Here is a 21199-nt window from a genome sequence, read left to right as displayed (position 1 = left end):
AGAATGCTCTATGCCATTAAAGCGAAAAAAAGGTGAGGTGACTTGGGCCGCCTCAGATCTGCCGAATCTCCTTGCCAACCATCTCCGGCCGTTCCACCTCCCACTCGTCACGAATGACGGCAAAGGCAAGGTCGCTCACAAGCAAGCTCTGGGCGAGACTCCAGACGAGAGTGATGGCGTAGAAGAAATTGGCATTGCCGCTGCCAGCGTAGATCCAGAGGTAATAGAAGGCGGGGCCGAGGAACGACGCGTAAAGGATGGCGGCGGCGGCGACAAAGGGATAGCGCATGACGGGGAAGAGGTGGCGGTACAGCGGGAGGACGGCGAGGAAGAGGGCGGTGTCGGCGATGGACGGGTAGGGCTTGAAGATGGCAAAGATGCCGAGGAGGCAGGCGAGGGCGGCGAGGGGCTGGGCGCGCAGGCGGACGCAGAGGCCGCCGACGTAGCTGGCGAGGTGGAGCCAGAAGACGGCGAGGAAGAAGGCGCGGAACGAGTCGAACATTTCGACGAAGAAGTACCACCAGAGGCCGACGTTCGGGGTCAGGTCCGAGAGGGTCAGCTGGACGCCGTAGGTTGCGGGGAGGAAGGCCCAGGAGCCGCCGGTCAGGAGGGAGGAGAGGCCCAGGAGGGCGGCGAGGGTGGCTGCGGCGGCACCGACGTGGGTGGCGGCCCAAGGGAGCCAAGGGGGAGGTGGGGAGGGAGGTGGTCCAGGGGTTGGCGGGCGGCGGTCGTAGGCGAGGAGGAGGAGCGGCGGGAGGAGCAGGAGGGGGTATAGAGAGAGGTAGCCGGCGAACGTGAGGGAGATGATGGCGGTCAGGGGGGCTCCCGAGACGGCGTTTGCGATGGCGTGGAGGATGGCGCAGGACGTGAAGACGGAGGTGGATCGGCCGATGCATGTTGCGATGGTGAAGGGGTTGAACAAGAAGCTAGAGCCGGGCGGCGCAACAATCATTGTCAGAACGGAGCTGTTCCAAAGTGGCCGAGATCCCTGGGTTGAGGGGCGGGGAGAGGTCAACTTACAAGGCAGCGACGGCCAGACCAGACCAGCGCTTTTCTCTCCTGGGCGAGGTGAACCTCTTGGAGGCACCGGCCTCGCCCGATTCGGCAATGCGCGTCAGGGCGTCGGCGGTCAGGAGATCGATGAGAATGTAGAGCAGGGCGGTGAAGATGGGATAGGAGCGGACATTTGGGAGGAGGGAGAAGAGCGGAAGGAGGAGAGGCGCCTGGTGATAGACACCGCCGTCGTAGGGGGAGACATTATGGTTGTAGAGGAAGAGACCTTCTTGAACTGAACGGGTTTGTTAGAAGAGGTCGCTCAAAAGGAGATTTCGTCAGGTCATTGGAAGGAAGGGCAGCGGCAACAGGGAAGGCTGGGAGCTTACGGCGCTTGAAGCTGGTGACGGGGGTAGAAACCTCGACGCGGCCGGTCAGGAAGTCGGGGAGGCCAGGGAAGCCGACGAACAGGATGAGACGCAGTGCGGCCGCTGCAAGGTAGAGGCCAGTTTTGCCTCTTGGAGTCATTGTGCCGCGGTTCATGTGCGCCTCAGTCCAAGACCATGGCAACAAACGAGACGAGAGGTCGAAGTTGTGGATCACGTCGTCGTCTTGGACACCACGAAGTCGATTGACGATTGACACTTGCGCCAAGTGGAGGCCCACATATTTGAGTCCAAGCAGCATATTAGTAAGGACACGAAAGTGGACCGTGCACTTGGGCGGTCAAGGATTTAGATTAGATAAGACCGACCAATAAGCGTTTATCTGGTCAAGTGGCCTACTGGGCGGTGAGATTGTAACCGGCAGAAAAAAATCAATGGGCGATGGAAGTTGGAAAAAAAAAAAAAGGCAGTTCAACGGGAAGAAAAAGTGCCCCGCTGCCAGAAAGAAGCTTGAAGCTTCCACACTTTCTGCCACGCGAATCAAGGTCGACTTTGAACGACCGACAAAACAACTAGACAACTAAACAACTGCAAAGATGGGAAGATTGAAGAAAAAAGGCCAGGCCGGTGCGGCCAAGAACTACATCACCCGCACCCAGGCCGTCAAGAAGCTGCAGATCAGCCTGCCCGATTTCCGCAAGCTCTGCATCTGGAAGGGCATCTACCCTCGTGAGCCTCGCAACCGCAAGAAGGCCAACAAGTCGGCCACGTCGTCGACCACGTTCTACTACACCAAGGACATCCAGTACCTGCTCCATGAGCCGCTCATCCAAAAGTTCCGCGAGCAAAAGTCGTTGGAGAAGAAGATCTCGCGCGCCCTCGGCCGGGGCGACGTCGGCAACGCAAAGAGGTTGGAGGGAAACGCGGCGCGGCCCGAGAAGACGGGGAGGCCCAGGTACACTCTCGACCATGTCATCCGTGAGCGGTATCCGACCTTCAACGACGCCCTGCGGGACCTCGACGACTGCCTGTCCATGCTGTTCCTGTTCGCCAACCTCCCCTCGACCTCGACTGTCCCCGCCACCATGATTGCGCGGTGCGAGCGGCTCTGCCTCGAGTTCCAGCACTACCTCATCGTCTCCAAGAGCTTGACCAAGTCGTTCCTGTCCATCAAGGGCATCTACTACCAGGCGAACGTCCAAGGCGAGGACATTCTGTGGCTGGTCCCTTATAAGTTCAACCAGAGGATCGTCGGGGACATCGATTTCCGGATCATGGGCACCTTTGTGGAGTTTTACATGACGCTCCTCGGGTTTGTCAATTTCCGGCTGTACACCTCGGTCGGCCTCAAGTATCCCCCCAAGTTCGACCAGGCCAAGGACGAGCAGTCGGCCGAGCTGAACGCCTTTACGCTCGAGGGCCAGAACCTCGTGGCCGACGGTGAAGACGGACAGAAGCAGTTGACCAACGGCGAGACCGAGGATCACCAGGTTGACCCGGAGACCCAGGCTGCCGTGGACAAGGTCGTCAAGAAGCTGAAGGGTACCGAGGAGGCAAAGGACGAGCCATCGGGGACCGCGGTGGTGAAGGGTGCCGAAGCCGACGACGGCGAGGCGCCGAGCAATGCCATTGACAAGTTCGAGCCTGCGGCGCCCGGCGGCGACGTTCTACCGCAAGTGGATTTCTCCGGATCGGACGCGGCCCATCTCTTTGCCAACTGCACCTTCTTCCTTTCGCGCGAATCGCCGCGACAGCCCTTGGAGTTTCTCCTCCGCGCGTTCGGATGCAAGCGGATCGGCTGGGACGCGGTGCTGGGCGAAGGCGCGTTCACGACGGACGAGCGCGACCCGTCCATCACGCACCAGGTCGTGGACCGGCCCGTGGTGCAGGCTGCGGCGCAGGGCGACGGCGAAGCGCAAGACAACCAGACGTCGCAGAAGCTCGGGGCGAACCAGCGGATACCCGGGAGAATATACGTGCAGCCGCAATGGGTCTGGGATAGCGTCAACGACGGGGAGCTGAAGCGGCCCGACCAGTACGCGCCGGGTGCGCAGCTGCCGCCGCACCTGAGTCCGTTTGTGCAGCCCGTGCAGGGCCAGTACGATCCGACGGTGCCGCTGGAGGAGCAGGAGACGGAGGGCGAGGCGCTGGCGGAGAGCGACGAGGAGATGGGCGATGCGAACGGGGAGGCGGAGGCGGCGGGCTCGGAAGAAGATGAGGGTGAGGAGGACGAAGACGAAGACGAGGACGAGGAGGAAGAGGACGACTCGTTTGGCGGCTTCGACGAAGACGAGGCCAAGGCCGAACAGGAAGAGGAGGCCGGGTCGGAAGACGACGACGAGGCGGCGCAGCGGCAGATTGAGCTGGAGGCGGAGCTGACGGGGCGGCCGATGCAGGAGAAGCCGGGCAAGAGCAGGGCCAAGGCGAAGAAGGACGAGGCGCGCAAGGCGCTGGCGCGCAAGGCGGCGGAGGAGGCGGAGGAGCACGAGCGGGCCAAGGGCATGTTGTCCAAGAAGAAGCGCAAGCTGTACGAGCAGATGATCTACAGCAACAGCAAGAAGAGCGCCGAGGCGGAGAAGCTGCGGGAGAAGAGGAGACGGATCGAGAAGCAGGCCAAGACGAAGGGCAAGGCATAGTGTAGTCGCAGACGCTTTTCTACGGTAAACTGGGTTCTTTGTAGATAATTCTTCAATCGAGACATTGCTGGCGTTAATACTAAAGTATTCTGTGTTCTATGATGATTTTCTGCTCTACGAGCGATGCGACGGTATTCTGCGTAATACGGGGGTAACCGTCGCTGTCGGTGACCTCGTCCGTTAAGGTCTTTTTTAAAAAAATGAATAAAAATAATTTCCTCACCGAGCCACACCGATGGTTAGTCTCACCTCACTCATTCACCTCGCACCTCACCTCACACCTCATTACCAACGCCATCAACATTCAACTTCACTTCTACATCTACCCAACACGACACCTCGAAATCATCACAACCTACCTTTACATCACATCTGGACACACAAATAATTCCATCATTTGACTACAAACGCCCAATGTCATTCAAAGCCTAGGCAGCGCACGGTGTCCTGCTCTATACATCCACCCACCATGACGACGCCTGTGTCCCAAGGAAACATGCACGAAGCATGGGACCTCGACTCGGACGAAATCCGGTCCACAGCCTCCGATGAGCTCCACGCCACACGCCCCAACCGCTGGCGCGGCGCCGCCTCGACCTGGCGTCAGTGGACCGAGGAGGAGCGGCTCCTTTACCAGTCCCTCGAGCAGGCGCGCGACCGGGACCTGGCGATCCACCTGTACAACGCATTCGCTCTGAAAAATAGGCACAGGCGTGATCAGAGTGCACCTCTCGGAGACGACCTACTTGACTTTGGGGACTGGAAACCGCCGCAATCGTGGTCGGCGTGGCCCCTGCCGGCGCATCGAGTTCCTTCCGAGACGCTTCTCAGGGAGACGCACGACGAGTATGACGGATTTACGCTCAGGAGGAAAGATGGGCCGACAGATGCGATGCCGGGGCGGGTGTTGGAAGAGGAAGTCACGGCTGCCGTGCTGAAGATCGCCAAGGAACGGTTTCGCGAAAGGGAAAGGGACGGGGAATTGGGGCCGGACGAGGGTCATCAAGATGGTCTTCAAATGGGGACTCACTCTGATGTTTCAGATGGGGAGTCGGTTGCAGATTCTCCATCGGGTTCTGTCCAGGCGGAGGACGACATGCCCGAGCTCAAACAGGAACCTGCTTCCGAGGCTGGCGAGATGGATCTAGATGAACAGGAGGAGGAAGGGGACGAGATGGCCCGAGAATCTCCCGGCCCTCCCCCCCGTCGAAAGGAATACGTTCCTGTGGTATCGGCAGACGACGACTTGTCGCATGTCCTTTTACGGCCGGCTGTCCGGCATATTCTATCGCAACTGGACGGCACACTGAGGACACTGCACAATGTTCGCATGGCCGGCTTATCGACGCTCGATCGGCACGACGATTCTGATAGTGACAGGTCGGCTGTCGTCTCGGGCATGGAGACGGATGCCAGTCGTCGCCGGTCCAAGAGCCGGAACCAAAAGCGGAAGAGGCAAGCCAAAGGAGCAGCGGCCACATGGAACGACAGAACCAAAGCCAAAGGGAAGATGCGAGCTTACGACGGCCCGTCTTCAGTCAGTGGCGACAATAGCAACGATGATGACAGCGACAACTACGGTGATCATTCTGCAGACGACGAGTCTGCATCTGACACCAGCGCCGGGCATTCACGACAAGGCAACGATAGAAGGAGGCCTCAAACGCCGACCTTCCAGAACACGTCGCCCAACGATGCCCAATCGAGAATGTTCTGGCGCGAAGGCCGCCTACGTCGCTGGGCCCTCCTCGACTGGCGCGACGTCCTGGGTGCTGCCGCGCTCTCTGGCTTCGACGGGGACGTGGCGGCCCGGGCGGCGCAACGGTGCGCCGACCTCTTCGGGCAGAGCATGGAGTTCCGCACGCTCGAGGAGAAAGCAACGAAAACAGCCAGGCAGCCGCAGCACTACGTGACGACCAGGGTCTGTCGTCCCGGGGAGCCTCTCCCGCCGCTTTCGGGCGAAGAGTCGGGCGACGCGGAGGAGGTGCATCTCGAGGAGACACGACGGCGGTTGCGCGAGGTGGTGGCGAAGCGGCATGACCGGCGGGTGGCCCGTCGGGAAGCGGTTGCTGGTCACGGAGATTTACCTCTTAGGTTCAACTCGAGCGATGAGGAGAGGGGAAGGGAAGAGGAGGAAGAAGAGGAGGAGGATACCAACGACGAGTTTGTATTCGATGGATCAGATGGTCGGAGAGCCGGACGCCAAGGAACCCCGAGCCGAACCACGGGCATCAAGCCGAACCGTGACGACCATGTCCCGGACGGGAACAAAGACGACGACCCGAGTTCCATCGATATCACGCAAGTGGAGGCAGCACTGGACGGATTCTTTTACTGTCCAGTTCCTTACTGCCGACGGCACAAGAAGGGCTTCCCAGCAAGACGGGGCCTGCGGGAGCACTTCAAGCTGACGCACGGGCAGCCTACAAGCGAGACGGGGACGTTCTACTGCCCCGTGGGTACGTGTAGGTACCACCTGCTGAGTTTCAAGACGAAGAAGAATCTCAAGGCGCATCTACGAAAGATGCATACGGTGGAGGAGGTGGAGGCGGCCGAAGGGCAGGGGGGGAGAGAAACAGGAGGACAAGGAGAGGGAGTGGAGGGAGGAGACGAAAAGGAAGGGCGGATTACGTCGGTCATGGAAGCATTGGTGAAGAGCGAGGACGAGATGGAGGGAGGTGTACATGTGGATGGGTTTCTGCGTCCCATCAAGATCCGTAAAGGATGGTTGACGAAGGGAGGGAGGGAGGTCGGACAGCGGAATAAGGCGCGTCGAGTATCGTGAGGCTGTAGACGCTATGCCGTGGGGTTTGTTTGTTTCCTTTCCGTATAAGAAGAGAGGCAGGAAAAAAAAGAAAAAGAAAAAGAAAAGAAAGGCAAAAAAGCTCGGCTATCGTTGCCCACCTGGTTCCCACCATAGTTCGAACGAGGCGCCTACGAAAACCCAGGGCCCGATGGGTTTTCTACCCTTATGAGAAAACGTTGCAACTGCACCATCCACGTCTGGTAGGTGCTTTTCTCGGGTGACAGAGAATATGCTGCTGGGGTATATAAACGAAGGATACTAGGCAAGTACCTACGTAAGGAGGTGGTGGATGGGCATCCGCGGAAAGCCGGTGTGTGTAGTGGCACGGCAAGAGCCACCCACCGTACCTACCTTCGCGGGTAGACGGTAGAGGGGAGCCGGGAAGGAGTTACTGGGGAAGGAGCTGCTGGGAAGGAGCTGCTGGGAAGGAGCTACTGGGGAAGGAGCTACTGAGTAGGGCAGGTGACAGCCTTGAGAGAGGTCAACGCTGGACTACGTACTCATCCGCGTTGGTATCTTCCACTCTTACATCCCCCAACATGCACCACCCGCATGAGATGAGCAACACGTATCCTCTGAAACAAGCAAAGGATGCTTTCATATTCGTATTCCATCCTCCCGAGACAACCTCGTCCAGGAAAAAAAGAATGGTCCGACGAGAAGGGTATCTACCAACCGATGCTGCAAAATAGCTTCCACCAGAGAAACGAAAGCCAACGTCCCAGGCTTCAGGAACCACCAAAGTAATCTCACGTATGCCATATTCAACCGTTCGACAAAGTGGGAAAGGGGGAAAGAAAGGTAACAGTCAAGAGAAACCAGTGAAGTGAACCCCCTATCCGTCCCACCTCCCAGTGCCGACTCCAATAACGCCATGCTTTTGTCCCTTCCTTAGGCCTCGACTTGAGGAACAACATCAATACCTTGATCCACTCAATTCAACCTCGGACTCTTCCTCTTGGGCCCCAAATTATGCGAAAGTTCCGTCGGCGGCATGTTCTCTCTCCCCTCGAGCGAGACGTGGACCGCTCCCCTCTGACCCTTATACACCGCCATCTTTGACTGATGCCTTGCGCTACGACGACGCAACGGAGGACCCGTCTTCTCTTCGGTCCCCGTCGTATCGACAACCGCAGCGGTAGGAACACCAGCAGAAGCCGTCTTGCTCTCCGGCTTTTCCAACAGCAGGGCGCCCGTCGCGAGGGGCATCGTCAGGTTAGGGTTCACCTCGCGCAGGCTCATGCTGAAAGCCGGTACCGGCGGTACATCGTCGGTAGATTGCCGTCGGTCGGAGAGAATCCCGGTCGTCGATGAGCGCGTCTTGATGGTAGTAGGAGTAGCAGCAGGGTCTGTGGTGGTCGTGGGAAGTGGGGAAGACGCGAGAGCGGACGGCGAGGGGAAGAGATCAGGATGGTCAGCATGGTCAGCATGGTCCGAGTCATCGGCGACAACGTCGGGTTCCTCCGCACGCTGCTTTCGCGGGGAGGCGTCGCCGTTGAGCTCGGCGAGCAGCTTCCGGTGCGACTCCGTCCGGGGCAGGTCGGTCGGGTACTGGTATTGCACCTTGACCGGCGTCTCGCCCGTCGGCTCGTACTCCTTGATGCTGGTCGCCATAATCTCCTCGCGGAGGTCGCCCAGCGGTTCGCACACCTGCTCCCCCAACGGCTCTAGCTTCCGCCCGGCCTCTTCCGTCTCCGTCTCCATCTCCGTGCCGAGGTCCTTGACCCGTTCGAACGTCGTCGTAAAGTGCGTCGCGATGCTGTCCAGCGACTCCTCCACCGTGCCCGACAGGTTATCCATCGCCGCCGCGTGCCTCTCGTGGTGGGCCGCATTCTCAGAGCGCGCCCGCGTGACAAACTCGTCCAGTGCCTCCATCTGCACGTGGAGGTTCTCCCGCTGCTCGCCCACCACCCGCATCGTTTCCGCGTTGACCGACCTCGTCGTGCCCTGAATCGACGTGCTCAGCTCGTTGGCCGTCTGCCAGTCGTCCCGCAGTTTGTTCTTCATAATGTCGCGCGATTGGCCCACCAGCTCGAGGAGCTGGCCTTCCTTCTCGTCCCACTCGTCCATGCCCCTCCCGTACCGAGCAATGCCGTCCTCGAGCGACGTGTTGGAGTCGAGCACCCTCTTCTGCAGCTGCGCCGCCCTGGCCGCCAGTCGAGACTCCTGTGCTTCTGCCTGCGCGTTGATCAGCGACGCCATCTGCCGCAGCAGCGTCTCCCTGTCTTCGGCTGCCTGTTTCCTCTCCTTCTCCACCACCTCCTGCACACTGGCCGCAATGTCGGCGTTCTGCGCCGCCACCGCGTCCGTCGCATCCCGGAGTTGACGCCGGAGCCGGTCCGATTCCTCGCGCTGAAGCGTAATGTGGTGCACGAGGTCTTCGAAGATGACCTTGAACTCCTTGCCCAGTGAGCTGTACGATGTATGCAACTATACCAAGTTAGAGACCAACATCACACAACAAAAAAGCATGAAAAGGGGACCAAGCATACCTGGTTGTGGAATGTGTCGAGCTCGCTCAGCACATCGGCCGCAATCTTGTCCGCCGCCCCGGCAATCGCCTGCAGACTCTCGCCGACCTGCTCCTTGACCGTATCCCGGACCACCTTGATCTCTTCCAAAACGTCGTCCATCTCGTCCTTGGACTTTTCTTTCTGATCCAGCAGCTCCCGCTTCGATTCCTCGAACCGCTGGAGGTTCCGGTCCAGGAATGCCTGCGTCGACGTGAGCTTCTGCAGCTCCTCGCCCACAAACTCCCCCATGCGCTGCGAGATGCACGAGATGTGCCGCCTCTGCTCGTCCTGGAACTCCTCGATCCGCCGCTCCACCAGCATCGTAATGTCCGCCACCGTATCCTGCGCCGTGGCCCAGGCGCTCCGGTTCAGCGCCTGCAGGTCCGACCGCCGCCTGTTCTTAGCCCGCAGGCCGTCGACGTCGTGCACCGTCTTCTCGAGCGCCGCAATGAGCTCGCCCCCGACCGCCGTCAGCTTCTCCTCCGTCTCCTGGTGCCTCTTGCGCAGGTGCGTCTCCTCGTCCAGCGACCGCCGCGTGGCGTCCAGCACGAGCTCCGTCTGGTCGAGCACGTCCTTGGCCTTGTCCAGCTGCGCCTTGGTGCTCTCGTGGTCCTTCTTCAGTCCCATAAACGTCGACGTCAGCGCGAACAGCTCCTGCGTCTTGTTCTTCAGGTTCGCCTCCAGCGTCTCCAGCTTGGCCGCCTGCTCCTGCAGCACGATGCGCCTCGACTCGCTCTGCGCGCTCATCTCCTCGTACGCTTGGTTGGACAGGTACACGCCGTTCCGTTGCCGCGTGGCAATCAGCTCGCTCTTCAGCCTCTCAATCTCCATGGCAAAGTCGCGGAGGAGCATCTTCTTGTTCACCGCGTTGAGCTGCGGCTTGTTGCGGATGTTCTTGGCCCGGAACGCGTAGTCCAACGTCGACATGGTCTCTTCGAGGTTGCTCTTGGCCGGCGAGATGGTGGCGATGATGCACGTCTTGGTGCGCCCGCCGAGCGAGTCTTGCAGCAGCCGCGTCAGCTTCGATTCCCGGTAGGGGATGTGCTGGCTCTTGTCGACGAGCGCGTTGATGACGCGCCCGAGCGTCAGGAGGCTCTTGTTGATGAGGCCGGCCTCGGCCGCCCGCTTGTTCTCGGCCCCGGACCGCTGGATGTTCTCGCTGCCCGCCAGGTCGACGAGGTTGAGCTTGCCGGCGCTCACCATTTCTTCGGACCCGTCCTCGGTCTTCTTGCGCACAAACGTCGTGATGGTGAAGATGGTGTGACTCCGGCTGCTGAGGTCGTTGCACTTGGTGGCCGCCACTTGCCTCTTCAAGCTGCCGTCCTGGAGCACCTGGATCCCCTCGGTGGCATTCTTGATGTGCTTCTCCTCCATGCCTTGTACCATGGTGGTCAAGTGACCTCTCCTGGACGTGTCGTCGTATATCTTGAGCTTGGTGCCTTCTTCCACCGTGAGCAGGTCACGCAGCTCCTCGTTGTACAGCTCGATAAAGGAGCACTTGACGCAGTTTTCCCTGTCGTCAATGTCGAATTTGTTGAAAAGCGCGTGCAGCACGCGGGGGATGATGCCGGCACCGTCGGAGAGTAGACCCATGGTTTCCGTCATGTCGCCGGACATGGTGTACGTTTTGCCCGTTCCCGTTTGGCCGTAAGCAAAGATGGTGCAGTTGTAGCCGGCGAGCATCTAGTAGGGAGGGGTAAGCAGGCGACTGCAAGAGGGATACAGACAAGGTAGCAAAATGACAATTGAAAATCAAAGATATTTTTTTGTTTGAAAAAAGTGGGACGGAGAGCACCCACCTCGTCGAGGATGGGCTTGACCACATCGTCAAATACCATGCTCTGGTCGGCCGCCGGGGAAAAGACGCGATCAAAGTTATACGTCTTGTCGCTGAGGGAATTCGGCCCCAGCGACAGCTCGACCTGCTTTCCCTTGACGCTGTCGGCGGCGACGACGACGACGCTGTTCTCGCGGATTTCCCTCTCGTTACGGCCACGACACCGGACGACGACGTTGATGTTGGTGGCTTCGCCGCCGCCCTCGGTTTCGAAATCGCGCTCCTTGCGCTTCGCCCCGGACGTGGCGACCGAGGAGACCGAGGCGGCGGGGGAGGTGGCGCCGTCGCGGTTGAATCTCGAGGCTGTCGAGGAGGAGAAGGGAGGTCGGATGGAGGAGGACATTCGCGTCGTGCGTCGGGTTCGGGTCGTCGTGCTGCCGGTCATGGAGCGGAGGCCCGACGACGCTATCCGCGTCGGCGGGTCCCGTCTGGTCGCCATCTATCGTGAGGGGGAGAGAGAGAGAGAGAGAGAGAAGGAAGGAGAGAGGGCAAAATGGCGCGGTGATGGGAAGCGAAACGCGCTGTGTTTTGTATGTCTGGGTTGGAGGGGAGGGGTGAATGACGAAACCGGAAATAACTGAAAAGCTCTATAGACTAATGTATTGAGCGGATGAGTGTGAAATGAGAATGGATGCTTAGAGTAACGTGATTGGGGTTTCCATGTCCCGCGATTGAAGGTCGGGGACTCGTTAACAGGGCAAGCAAGGGAAACGGAACTAAAAAGAGTAAATAATGCCTGCATCTCGGTGATTGGTAACGTGATCTGTCGTTCCCCGGACAACGCTATCGACATCAGACCGTGTACTCACCGAGCTGCCTTAGTCATATGGATGAGGTACCCCGCTCTACCCCACTATCAGACGGGATGGCAAGGCACAGGATATACAGTGTAAATACAGTACCGATACCTCGAGATCACATGGTCCTCCTCGTACAGTACTGAGTACGTACTGAGATGATACTTTGGAACACCTTGTGACTCGCCAGCTGCCTCCGAATTCCTACCTATCTGTCTTTCTCTTTCTCTCTTCCTCTCCTTCTTCTCCGTCATTTCCTCCATCCTCTCATTTCACTCTTCACCCACTATCAAGTCTCAACTCGGATCGCACAGCCCCCGCCTATGTAGGGAGCTATCTCTTCGATCTGCCACCGTATCTCCGGAGTCCGGACCGGTCCCGGATCCCGCTTTGCTGCGTTCGACCGGCTCCCGCACGCCTTCACTTTGACGGTCTCACGTCTCGGCTGTCGCGATTCGGACCCCACGGAAAGGGTGCCGGAGATCTAGCCTGGCCCCGTGTCACAGTTCACCCCGTCACAGTTCACCCCGTCGCAGCTCTCGACCATGACACTCTTCACAGCCCAGCTTCACCCGGGCCGAGCCCTGGGTTTCTTCAGTGCGTTTTCCCCTCCTATCCCATCCCATTTCTCACCATGGAGCTCATCGTATTGACTTGCATCTTTCTCTCGTTCCACGCAGCCCTCGGAGCTGATCTCCACGACATCCTTACGCGCGTAAAGGCCGAGCCCCAACACTTCCCCAAGATTCAACTGGCCTTCTCCCGCCCGAGTCCGGTCAAAGCACCCATAACCGTCACGCTCCCCGCCAACGGCATCCGGCTTCGCTTCGACGGCCCAGAACAGCGTCTGCGCCTTATTGAGGTCATCGACTTCACCAAGAACCACATCACGTTCAAAGACCGCGACCTCGTGAAGCCTCCCAGCACCCAAGTGCCGCCGTCTCCTCCGATGCCCGGCGAATCCAACGCGGGACCGACGTTTCGCCAAATCTATCACCGGCTGCTAGGTCCGACTTATGGGGGGGAATACATAGCGCCACCAGCATCGGGAGCGCCGGGAGATGTCGGGAACTACGTGCTGTCGTATCCGGGCGTCGCTTTCACCTTCGCCATGGCGCAGTCGGCCTACTCGCCCGACAAGGACGTCGTATCTCTTCTGTCGTCGTCTTCGGCAGCCCAGGTCGCCACGTCCATGGCCATCTTCAACGGCGACTCGTGGGCCCAGGCTCGTGAGACCCTGTGGACCGAAATTCTCCCGAGCGTCAAAACAGTCTCGGTCGTGCCGCGCGGCAAGGATGTTGTCCCCGACGAGGTCTCTCTGGTCAAGATTCACGGCGGCGGCAGGCTCCAGCTGTTCCGCAAGTGGACCAGTGCGTCCACCTGGATTATGCTCGGGGAGACGACGCCGCAGGAGCTCGTGGCCCATCTCGGGCCCCCCAACGCTATCTACAGGAAAAACGACCAGCGCATGACGATCCACAAACTGCGTACCGCAAGTCACAGTCGGACGCGGACCAACGGCAGTGACGCGCCACGGCCCCAGGACCTGACGGATACCGACCAATCGTCGGCCCATACAACGTCGGACGATTCCAACGAGGAGGCCGTCGAAGACGATGCTGGGAGCAGGGTCTCGGATGAATGTTTCTACAACTACTTTTACCACGGCTTCGACGTCCTGGTGTCCACGCCTACGACCCCGTCGCAGCCGCCACCCCCCGTCACCTCCACCACCAAGCCGACCGAGACGACGTCCAACGGCATCAAGTCCACATCGGCGGACAGTCTGGTGGCGACCAAGGTCATCCTCCACGGCAACGTGCCGGGATCGTACGAGTTCAACCGCCACCGCCGCTGCCGGTGGGAGATTAGCTACCTGGACGCGGGCGAGGCGGCGGTCGACTCGGAGACCAAGTTTGCGGATATCGAGGACCGGCTCAACGACAGGTGGAAGGGCGTCTTGTCCGGGGCGGCGGCAGCAGGCCAGCGCCAGAGGGGCATGGTGCTCAACCGGGGCTGGGGCGACAGTCCCGGCAGCAGCGTCGAGTTTCTGGGCGGCTGGGAGGACAGCGTCGGGCGGGCTGCGGGGGGTGGCGGTGCGCAGAGGCCGGATGGAACGGACGAAATGACTACGACGTTGTATGGGTTTCCGGGTTTGGTGTTTGAGGTGCTGAAGAATGGGTATGTGAATACTGTTACGGTGTATTAGGGGGCGTGGTCTTTGGTTCTTTTTTTTTTTCTTTTTTTTTTTTGGCGTTTGGGTAATTCCATGGTGTTGGAGGAGCTCTGCGGTTGAGTTCTTGTTTCGATTATGGTCAGAGGCAACGGTTACAGAACGACATGCATGGGTGGTCGACCGACTTGACACCCCAGCGATTGTAGTTGTCTCTGTTTTGATGCATTGCTATCTTTGCGAGCGAATGAGGTTACGAGACTTGCCGAGATAGCTCCGGGAAGGGTTCATAGGTAATGAATAATAAACGTACAACTGTAACATGTGTACAGTGGCTAGACACAACTGTAACAATATCGTCGCGAGTCTGTCGCGGTCTCCCTCAGGTACACATGGGCATAAAGTACAAAATCACATGACGACTTTAGCTTCCAGGTACCTAGCAATAGATACAGCATGGTAATGAGTTCCATGGTAAAGTACAACGTATACTTGCACGGAGTACCGGTACGTACTTCGTATGTACCGCGCATAAGATGCTGTCATGGATCACACCCTTATCCCGCTTTACCCATATATTTTCATCGTATTCGACAATCACCAGATATTAATCCCCTCCAATTCCACGAGGCTGGGCCCTCGCTTCCTGCCCCTCCCCCGTTCCCCCACAACCCCCACGCTCGCTTGACATAAAGGCATCCCGCATTTTCCTGTGCCACTTGATATACAACGTACGTTGTAAACACCCTGGCTTTGATATTGTGTGCGAAGTGGCCAGGTAGTGTAGTACATATGTACTTTGTCATGATACCTGTCCAGCAGCGATCATTAGCACAATCAAATAAATGCCCATACGAAGTACAGCGGCTGTACATCAAGTACTACGCGGGGATTCGGCAGCCGGCCAAATCAAACACGTCAAGTTTCGCCTTGTTTTGACCAGATTACTCGATTCGTCCAAAAAAAAAAAAAAAACAGCCATGCTGGTTCAACCGAGTACGTTGTATTATGCTCGTCCTCTCCCCTCCCTCCCTAGCTCAGCTTTGCGGCTATGCTCGATTCCCTTGGCACGGGGTTCTCCCCTTTCCCCTTTCCCTTTCCCTTTCCCCTTTCTCCAGGGGCATTATTAACCATGGTAGTTATGTAGGTGTACCAGCCTGGTAGTTTCCCCCTTCTTCCCTCGTACAATGAACGACGCGTAAAACCTGTGTTTCACCCTGTAGTACCTCATGACCTTCATAACATGCCGGTTTCTGTGTGACGCGAGGGAAGAAGGGGGGCAAAAAAAGGAATGAAAAAAATGGCCTGATGCCGTTTCTCGTCGTCCTGCCCGGTGGCGGCGGCGTACTCATTGTTGGACGATTTAGGCTCAGGTTCCTCATGTGTCGTTTGATGTTTTATGGTTTTCTTTTTCCTTTTTTCCTTTTTTTGGCTTTTGGTCGAGTGTCATAGAACTTTGGTTCAAGTGGCGCTTTTTTGCTTTCGCTTTTCGCGTCACTCAAATTCACTCCTTGTCGTCAAGGTCCATGCCGTAGTGGCATGGCCCCAGCTTCAGGAACTGGAACCCCGTCTTGGAGTCGGTGCTGGAGGTGCTGGTGGTGCTGCTGATGCTGGAGCTGCGGGAGCCGCGGCCGACAAAGTCGGAAGCCTGCGGGTAGGTGGCCGACGTGGTGGGCGCCAGCGACAGGAAGAAGCAAGGCGGGTTGGGCACAGCGAAGGAGCTGGCCACACGCTGCTCGCGGATAGGGGAGGACATGGTTTTTCTTGGATGTGTTTGTTTGTTTGTTTGGAGAGGTGGTTTGTGGAGGTAGGTTTGTCTTCCGGTACGATATGGAAGAAGAAAAAGAGAAATGCGCTCAAGAAAGAAGGGGGAAAGTTCGTAGGAAAGAAATGAGCACAAGGAAGCAAGCAAGCACGCCGTGACGGAGCAAGGGATAAAAAGGCTGGGAGAGGTGACGATGGAGAGAAAGAAGAAGGAAAAAGGGGAAACGAAAGACTGACTGACGAGCTGGCCGCTTTAAATATTCCAGACACCAGAACACCATACCCCCCTTTTTTTTCCCACCCCACGATCATTTCCGCGGCGTTAAGCCTTTTCGCTAGGTAATAATACCTAGGTATTGAGCTCGAAAGCCGTGGGATGTCCATGGCTGGCCAATGGCTCTCCGTAAGCCCGGATTCCCCCACTGACAAACGAGACTGAGCCCACGCGGCACGTCTCGAGCTATCCGTAAAAGGTGCTGGAAAGGACAAAGTGTCTAGGCGGTCAGCCACGGTTTTTTAAATCCCGCTCTCTTTTTTTTTTTTTTTCCTTTTTCTTTTTCTTATTTTCTCCTCTCTTTTCCCGCGTTTCGCTTTCGTGGCGTGGCGACGGGACATGTGGGAGAACTCTCACGTGCAGGGCCGAAACAGGCAAGGCGTTGGAGATGTAGAGATATTCGTAGGTAACAGAATTTGCCCTGTGGAACTCCCGCACGTGCAGGGCGAGGCGATGGGGCAATACAGTGCGAATGAGTCGAGAGCCGGGGGGCCCGGCAGGCGAGAAAACAAACACCAAAACACAACGCCAAACATCGTCACAACCCCGGACCGTCGTCTCTCGGCGACGGAGAACCGGCCGTGATCAATCGACGTCCGAGGTGGAGACCGGGCAGCTTCCACGGATCCTTAAAGCCCGCGACGGACCGTCATCTAACGACGGTCAATCCCGGCCTAAGCATCCCGGGTTTCGGTGCCCGTCGCTCGTCCCATTGGGCAGCAAGGGAATTTCCCGGAACGAAAATCGCTCGCTGCGTAGGTGATACCCGAAGTCTCCCGACCACGCTCCCGATGATCATCTCAAATCGTACATCGTTCGCTTTCTCTTGCTCGCCTCAATCGGCACCAAAAACCGTGCAATATATCATGGTTGGTACCTGGGACTGTTGCTTGCCGGTTGGCTCGTGCTGTCACCTATCCCATCGCCCTGCATTCCTCCTTTCCCAGACCTGTGGCTCGCGGGCGTCGGCCTCGGCCATAAACCCGCCAACCAAGACGCATACAGTGACACATAGAGAGGAGAATCCCAGGCAGAGAATCACCCAGGCAGAATGCCGTCACGTCATGCAGCTTGGTCAAATCATCTGACTGTCGCTCGGTGTACGTCTGAATGAACCGGCCAATTCCCTTGGGCCGCGGATTTCCCTGCTCAAGTCAGCTGATTTGGTGGTGTCCGCTTGAACACCAAATGGTCAACCTTAGCAGTACTTACAAACTTGTTTTTCTACCTATTTTCCCGCACATATCCCTCTCTGTCTCATTCTCTGCACGTTTGATCGCCGTTAGACGAGGACAAGACATACAAGCCCAGCAGCGGCCAGCGACTTCTCAGGCCGGCCCCCGAACGGTCGAACCCATCTCGACTTGTCGTCCATCGGCAACATAAGTTTGCCTAAGCCCAGCCCCAGGATGTAGGCGAAGCTACCGAGTGGTTTCGGGAGAGGACCCCCCGATTACCCCCTCATACTTATCTTCGAGTCATCCCGTCTGGGCGTTTGTGAGGCGGACTTCTGATCTGCACTCTGTGGTAGTCCTCACGGCGAAAAGGCAAAGCCACCAACAGAACGCCTAACGATAGTAACGAGCCCCTTTGATCACCTGGCCGCACTTCCTGCGACCGAGCGGGCCGCGGTCACGGCATACATCTCATGTGGGAGGGCAACCAACTCGGCCAACCCAGAAAGCAGACAGACATTCCCAGTTGGCCTAGATGAGCAGTTTCCTAAATGACCAACACCATGCGTCATCCTAGGGATGCTGTGCCATGATAAACAGGTTTGGGCATGGCTTGGGCCCATACAGGTGATCAGGAGTTGCATCCAACATTCAAGGCAAACGTGAACAAGCACGCAGCAACGGTGACTCTGCCCTGCAGTAGCGGGCATGATTTTGTACTCCTCGTCTTGCCGTAAGTATCTTCACAACAAAGGGTACATCAGGACGACATGTTGGACATCCTGGCATCCTGGGACATTCTGGACCGAGCCGTTACTACCACAGGGCCGTCCGGCGACGTCATGCGGAAGCGAGATAGACACCTCCCGCTTGGGAAAGAATAGCCAAACCATCGTTGGTGCCGCGCGCCCTCGTTGCCGCATCGCTAGAGGTTGGTGTGACGGATGGACGGTGGACCATCAGACAAACCAAGGAGACATCATCTCGGCTATGCGGTAGTCGTCGAGGGCACCCCTCACCCTGCCCGTCGGCTGCTTCTTTCGCGGGACCATCGGTCCGCCGAGAGACTCCTCCCACTTCGTGTTGCCCATATGCTGTAACCGTGTTGGTGACAAGGAAGGAGACGCTGCATATCTCAACCTAGAGCATTCATACGCTCGTCTCCGCCGGCACCTCTGCCTCACCGCACTGTAAGACAGCTTCTTCGCGTAAGTCCACCACCCCTGACATCCACCTCCACCAGTCGCCATCAATTCAACCGGTCGGCCCAATCGCTTCCTTGGGTAATGAAACGAGCGAATAAAACAAAGGAGGTGGGTTGAAGAAAAGGGGGAACGTTTAGCCGAGCATTGTGTGAGGAGAAACAGCTCGACTATCCGCGGTTGCATCGGCAAATGAGAAGGCCCTTGCTGCAAATGTCTCTTTCTTTCTCTTTCTGATCCTCTTTTTTGCTGTTGAGGGGAGGATACGCCTTTTTTCCCCCCCCTATATCGTGGTGGTGCACCGGTGTCGTCTGGTACCGTACCAAGCGAATGGTTGACCAACAGATGTGCGGCTACTGCTCGGCGCTTAGGTCCGGGCGGTGATTCTGATTGGTTGGAGCCACCGCGCATGTCCACCTTGGTCACACGCTTATCGCATCTCCAGCATTGAGAAGGCGCCAGCGGTGTTCTAACCCCCTTCAAGGACAAAGGCCAACAAGGAGTCAACGTTGTCCGCCCAGCAGTCTCTCGTCAGTGCAGCGGGGCCCGCCCTTTCCCTCAAGAAACTGTATCTGTATCTGCAGCCAGTAGCCGAACCACATTGACGCTGAGATTCAGGCATCGCACGACGCACGCCCCTGTCCGCTCGGGCAAACCAACGCCCAAGCCGCCCCTATCGTCACTCCTCTCCCTTTCCGGCGCCAAAAGCGGCTGTATGCCGCTGCGACATGCGGATAGTTTCTTGCACCGTTGGGCGTCCTAGCAGCATGTTGGTTGCGAGCAGTTGTAGCGCGGATGCTAAGAGAAGCAATGTGACATGGCTCCATCCATGCCATGCCGCACGAGGGGAAAGTTGTTGGAGGGTTGGCCGAGAAGGGGGATATCATTCCCGCCATTAACGCGGCATGGGCGGTGATGGCGGTCCGCGACCAGCACGAGATGGATGGCTGCAAAGGAACCCTGCTCAGCTGCGACTGGAACCAATCTCGCCGGGACTGTCCCAAACGTGATCGATTCAGCCGTGTCATCCGCACCGAGACCCCTCTTTTTCGGCTTCGTGCCATCTCGCAATTATCATCTTCGATTCCCCTCCAGGCAGGGGTAAGTCCCAACGGCCTGCAGCAGGCCTGTTGGTGCACGGCCGAATGAGGCAAGATTCGACGGCACGAGAGAGAGGCGTTGATTAACTTCCAGGGCCAGGAAGGTTTGGCTGCATAGGATCATCCCTATCGCTATTTGGTCCTCGCGGAAGGCCCGCTTCGCATGGTTGGAGGCTGGAGCAGGCAGGTGTGGAATCTGGGTCGGCAACGATCGGAAGACGAGGCACTGGGCAGTGATTCTGATCAGCGAGGCACATGACGAGGTCCTAGCTGGAGAGAGACCAATAGCATACCTACACCTCGAGAATTGATCGTGGGGAGGAGCATGTGACTTGCGTGTTGTTCAAGTCCGCGCGTCTACCAACAACGAGTTTCACTCCCTGAAGGGAGAACGACGATACCTCAGCATGATATCGTACGACGAAGCCGGCGGAGTCGGGGCTTAGTGAGGCGTTGACCGTTTAGAGGGTGCGGGAATGCGCAAGGCAGGTCTGCCTTGAGGCTCGGCTGCTACCCCCCCAAGGATCAAGGCGGCGCATGTCGGCCGCATGTCGGCCGCATGAAGTGATTCCAGACGTCGGTAACTGTGGCGGTTGGGTATATTCCTCGGCCTTTCCCCGAGACCCCTTCGACGCTCTTGGGACTCCCTCCCCATGGGTGGGATTTCAGGAAAACCTTCTCGCGGGAGAATTCTCCCAGACATCAGGGATCTCAGGAGCACGCAAAGCTGCAGACGAAGGAATACCCCCTCTTGGCCTGCAACTTGAACCTAGCCCACCCAGCCAAGACAAGGTAGGTAGCGCAAAGGCAATAAGCGCACACCCGAGTGACTGCAAAGTTAGGTAGGTAGGAACGGTCGGCGAATAGCCCGTAGCCGATATGTGGGTGACAGGCGAGGTGCGAGTCTCAAGTCTGGATGACGACGCGTGAAATGGAAGTCTTGTTCTGGCTTCTCATTATGATCACGTTAATGATTAATTACCCAGGTATGTAGGTAGTGGAAGAAGTAGAACGAAGTGCCTGGTGGGACCTTCCTCTCGTCTTATGCCATACGAGAGGTAAAGAGCATCGGCCGGCAAGGACAGGAAGGAATTGATTTTCATTCCTGTCTTCGGCGGGACCTACGCCTTCCCACTGGTACATAGGGCTCTGTTCATCCCTTATCCCTTGAAACCTACCATAAGGTACCTTTAAAATTCTTGCTTCCATAGGTAGGCAGGTACTAACGGCGTGCCTGCCCATCCATCTCGGTACCAGAAGACAGGTACACAGGGTGCAGTACCGTGGGGAGTAATTCAGGAGCTGTACATGTATCGTTCCTCACTGCATGGATTTTGTATCGCCCTTCGAGGAGTTGTCCGATCTGGCATTCCCCAAGTGTCTTGGAAGTATTGTCAACAGCTGAGGCATTGTAGGAAACGCGTAATCTTGTCAGTCTACCACCTGCGACACCTCGACCATCAGAGCCTGGGGTGACTTGCCTTTTCCTTTTGCTGAACTTACCTACCTACGCGGGAGGGGGCGTTTATAGGTCAGAACCCGA

At 57.7% G+C, this 21199-nt stretch overlaps 7 protein-coding genes across 7 annotated transcripts; 4 read left to right on the top strand and 3 right to left on the bottom strand.

The window, feature by feature from the left end:
• Positions 1-52: 52 nt before the first annotated feature.
• ACRALDRAFT_2041584 (uncharacterized protein) lies at positions 53-1521 on the bottom strand (the record flags this gene model as incomplete). The annotated part of the gene is made up of 3 exons (XM_071021164.1): positions 53-926; positions 1021-1288; positions 1383-1521. 3 exons carry the CDS (start codon positions 1519-1521, stop codon positions 53-55), a joined length of 1281 nt encoding a protein of 426 aa, XP_070876084.1.
• A 333-nt stretch (positions 1522-1854) lies between these two features.
• On the top strand, positions 1855-4110 carry ACRALDRAFT_1062686 (uncharacterized protein). The gene has a single exon (XM_071016650.1). The coding sequence runs from the start codon at positions 1976-1978 to the stop codon at positions 4013-4015; it is 2040 nt and encodes a 679-aa protein (XP_070876083.1). The 5' UTR covers positions 1855-1975; the 3' UTR covers positions 4016-4110.
• Positions 4111-4484: 374 nt separating this feature from the next.
• ACRALDRAFT_1093052 (uncharacterized protein) lies at positions 4485-8127 on the top strand (the record flags this gene model as incomplete). Its single annotated transcript, XM_071019653.1, has 7 exons — positions 4485-6732; positions 6802-6827; positions 6936-6973; positions 7026-7038; positions 7142-7452; positions 7524-7601; positions 7644-8127. The coding sequence occupies 7 exons, from the start codon at positions 4485-4487 to the stop codon at positions 7714-7716; spliced, it is 2787 nt and encodes a 928-aa protein (XP_070876082.1). The 3' UTR covers positions 7717-8127.
• On the bottom strand, positions 7384-11514 carry ACRALDRAFT_1075762 (uncharacterized protein; the record flags this gene model as incomplete). The annotated part of the gene is made up of 3 exons (XM_071018429.1): positions 7384-9251; positions 9314-11017; positions 11134-11514. The coding sequence occupies 3 exons, from the start codon at positions 11512-11514 to the stop codon at positions 7755-7757; spliced, it is 3582 nt and encodes a 1193-aa protein (XP_070876081.1). The 3' UTR covers positions 7384-7754.
• Positions 11515-12513: 999 nt separating this feature from the next.
• On the top strand, positions 12514-14177 carry ACRALDRAFT_2041581 (uncharacterized protein; the record flags this gene model as incomplete). The annotated part of the gene is made up of 2 exons (XM_071021163.1): positions 12514-12565; positions 12649-14177. The coding sequence occupies 2 exons, from the start codon at positions 12514-12516 to the stop codon at positions 14175-14177; spliced, it is 1581 nt and encodes a 526-aa protein (XP_070876080.1).
• A 1468-nt stretch (positions 14178-15645) lies between these two features.
• On the bottom strand, positions 15646-15897 carry ACRALDRAFT_2041580 (uncharacterized protein; the record flags this gene model as incomplete). Its single annotated transcript, XM_071021162.1, has 1 exon — positions 15646-15897. One exon carries the CDS (start codon positions 15895-15897, stop codon positions 15646-15648), a length of 252 nt encoding a protein of 83 aa, XP_070876079.1.
• Positions 15898-16298: 401 nt separating this feature from the next.
• On the top strand, positions 16299-21132 carry ACRALDRAFT_2018706 (uncharacterized protein; the record flags this gene model as incomplete). Its single annotated transcript, XM_071019944.1, has 32 exons — positions 16299-16308; positions 16346-16406; positions 16528-16569; positions 16624-16780; positions 16815-17183; positions 17230-17283; positions 17338-17545; positions 17577-17676; positions 17711-17879; positions 17932-17981; positions 18011-18016; positions 18055-18087; positions 18119-18289; positions 18328-18434; positions 18475-18544; positions 18598-18667; positions 18722-18771; positions 18814-18903; positions 18957-19020; positions 19048-19130; positions 19169-19269; positions 19295-19368; positions 19403-19689; positions 19751-19919; positions 19945-19969; positions 20005-20090; positions 20122-20313; positions 20372-20448; positions 20484-20493; positions 20549-20646; positions 20721-20793; positions 20872-21132. 32 exons carry the CDS (start codon positions 16299-16301, stop codon positions 21130-21132), a joined length of 3417 nt encoding a protein of 1138 aa, XP_070876078.1.
• Positions 21133-21199: the final 67 nt, after the last annotated feature.

Source organism: Sodiomyces alcalophilus (assembly GCF_042370955.1).
Source record: "Sodiomyces alcalophilus JCM 7366 unplaced genomic scaffold ACRALscaffold_3, whole genome shotgun sequence".
Classification (NCBI taxonomy): Eukaryota; Fungi; Ascomycota; class Sordariomycetes; order Glomerellales; family Plectosphaerellaceae; genus Sodiomyces; species Sodiomyces alcalophilus.
Note: the sequence above shows the minus strand (reverse complement) of the source record. Positions and strands in the feature narration are given on the sequence as shown.

Coding starts and splice junctions, on each gene's coding strand:
- ACRALDRAFT_1062686 (XM_071016650.1), top strand. CDS start 1,976: ATGGGAAGATTGAAGAAAAAAGGCCAGGCCGGTGCGGCCAAGAACTAC.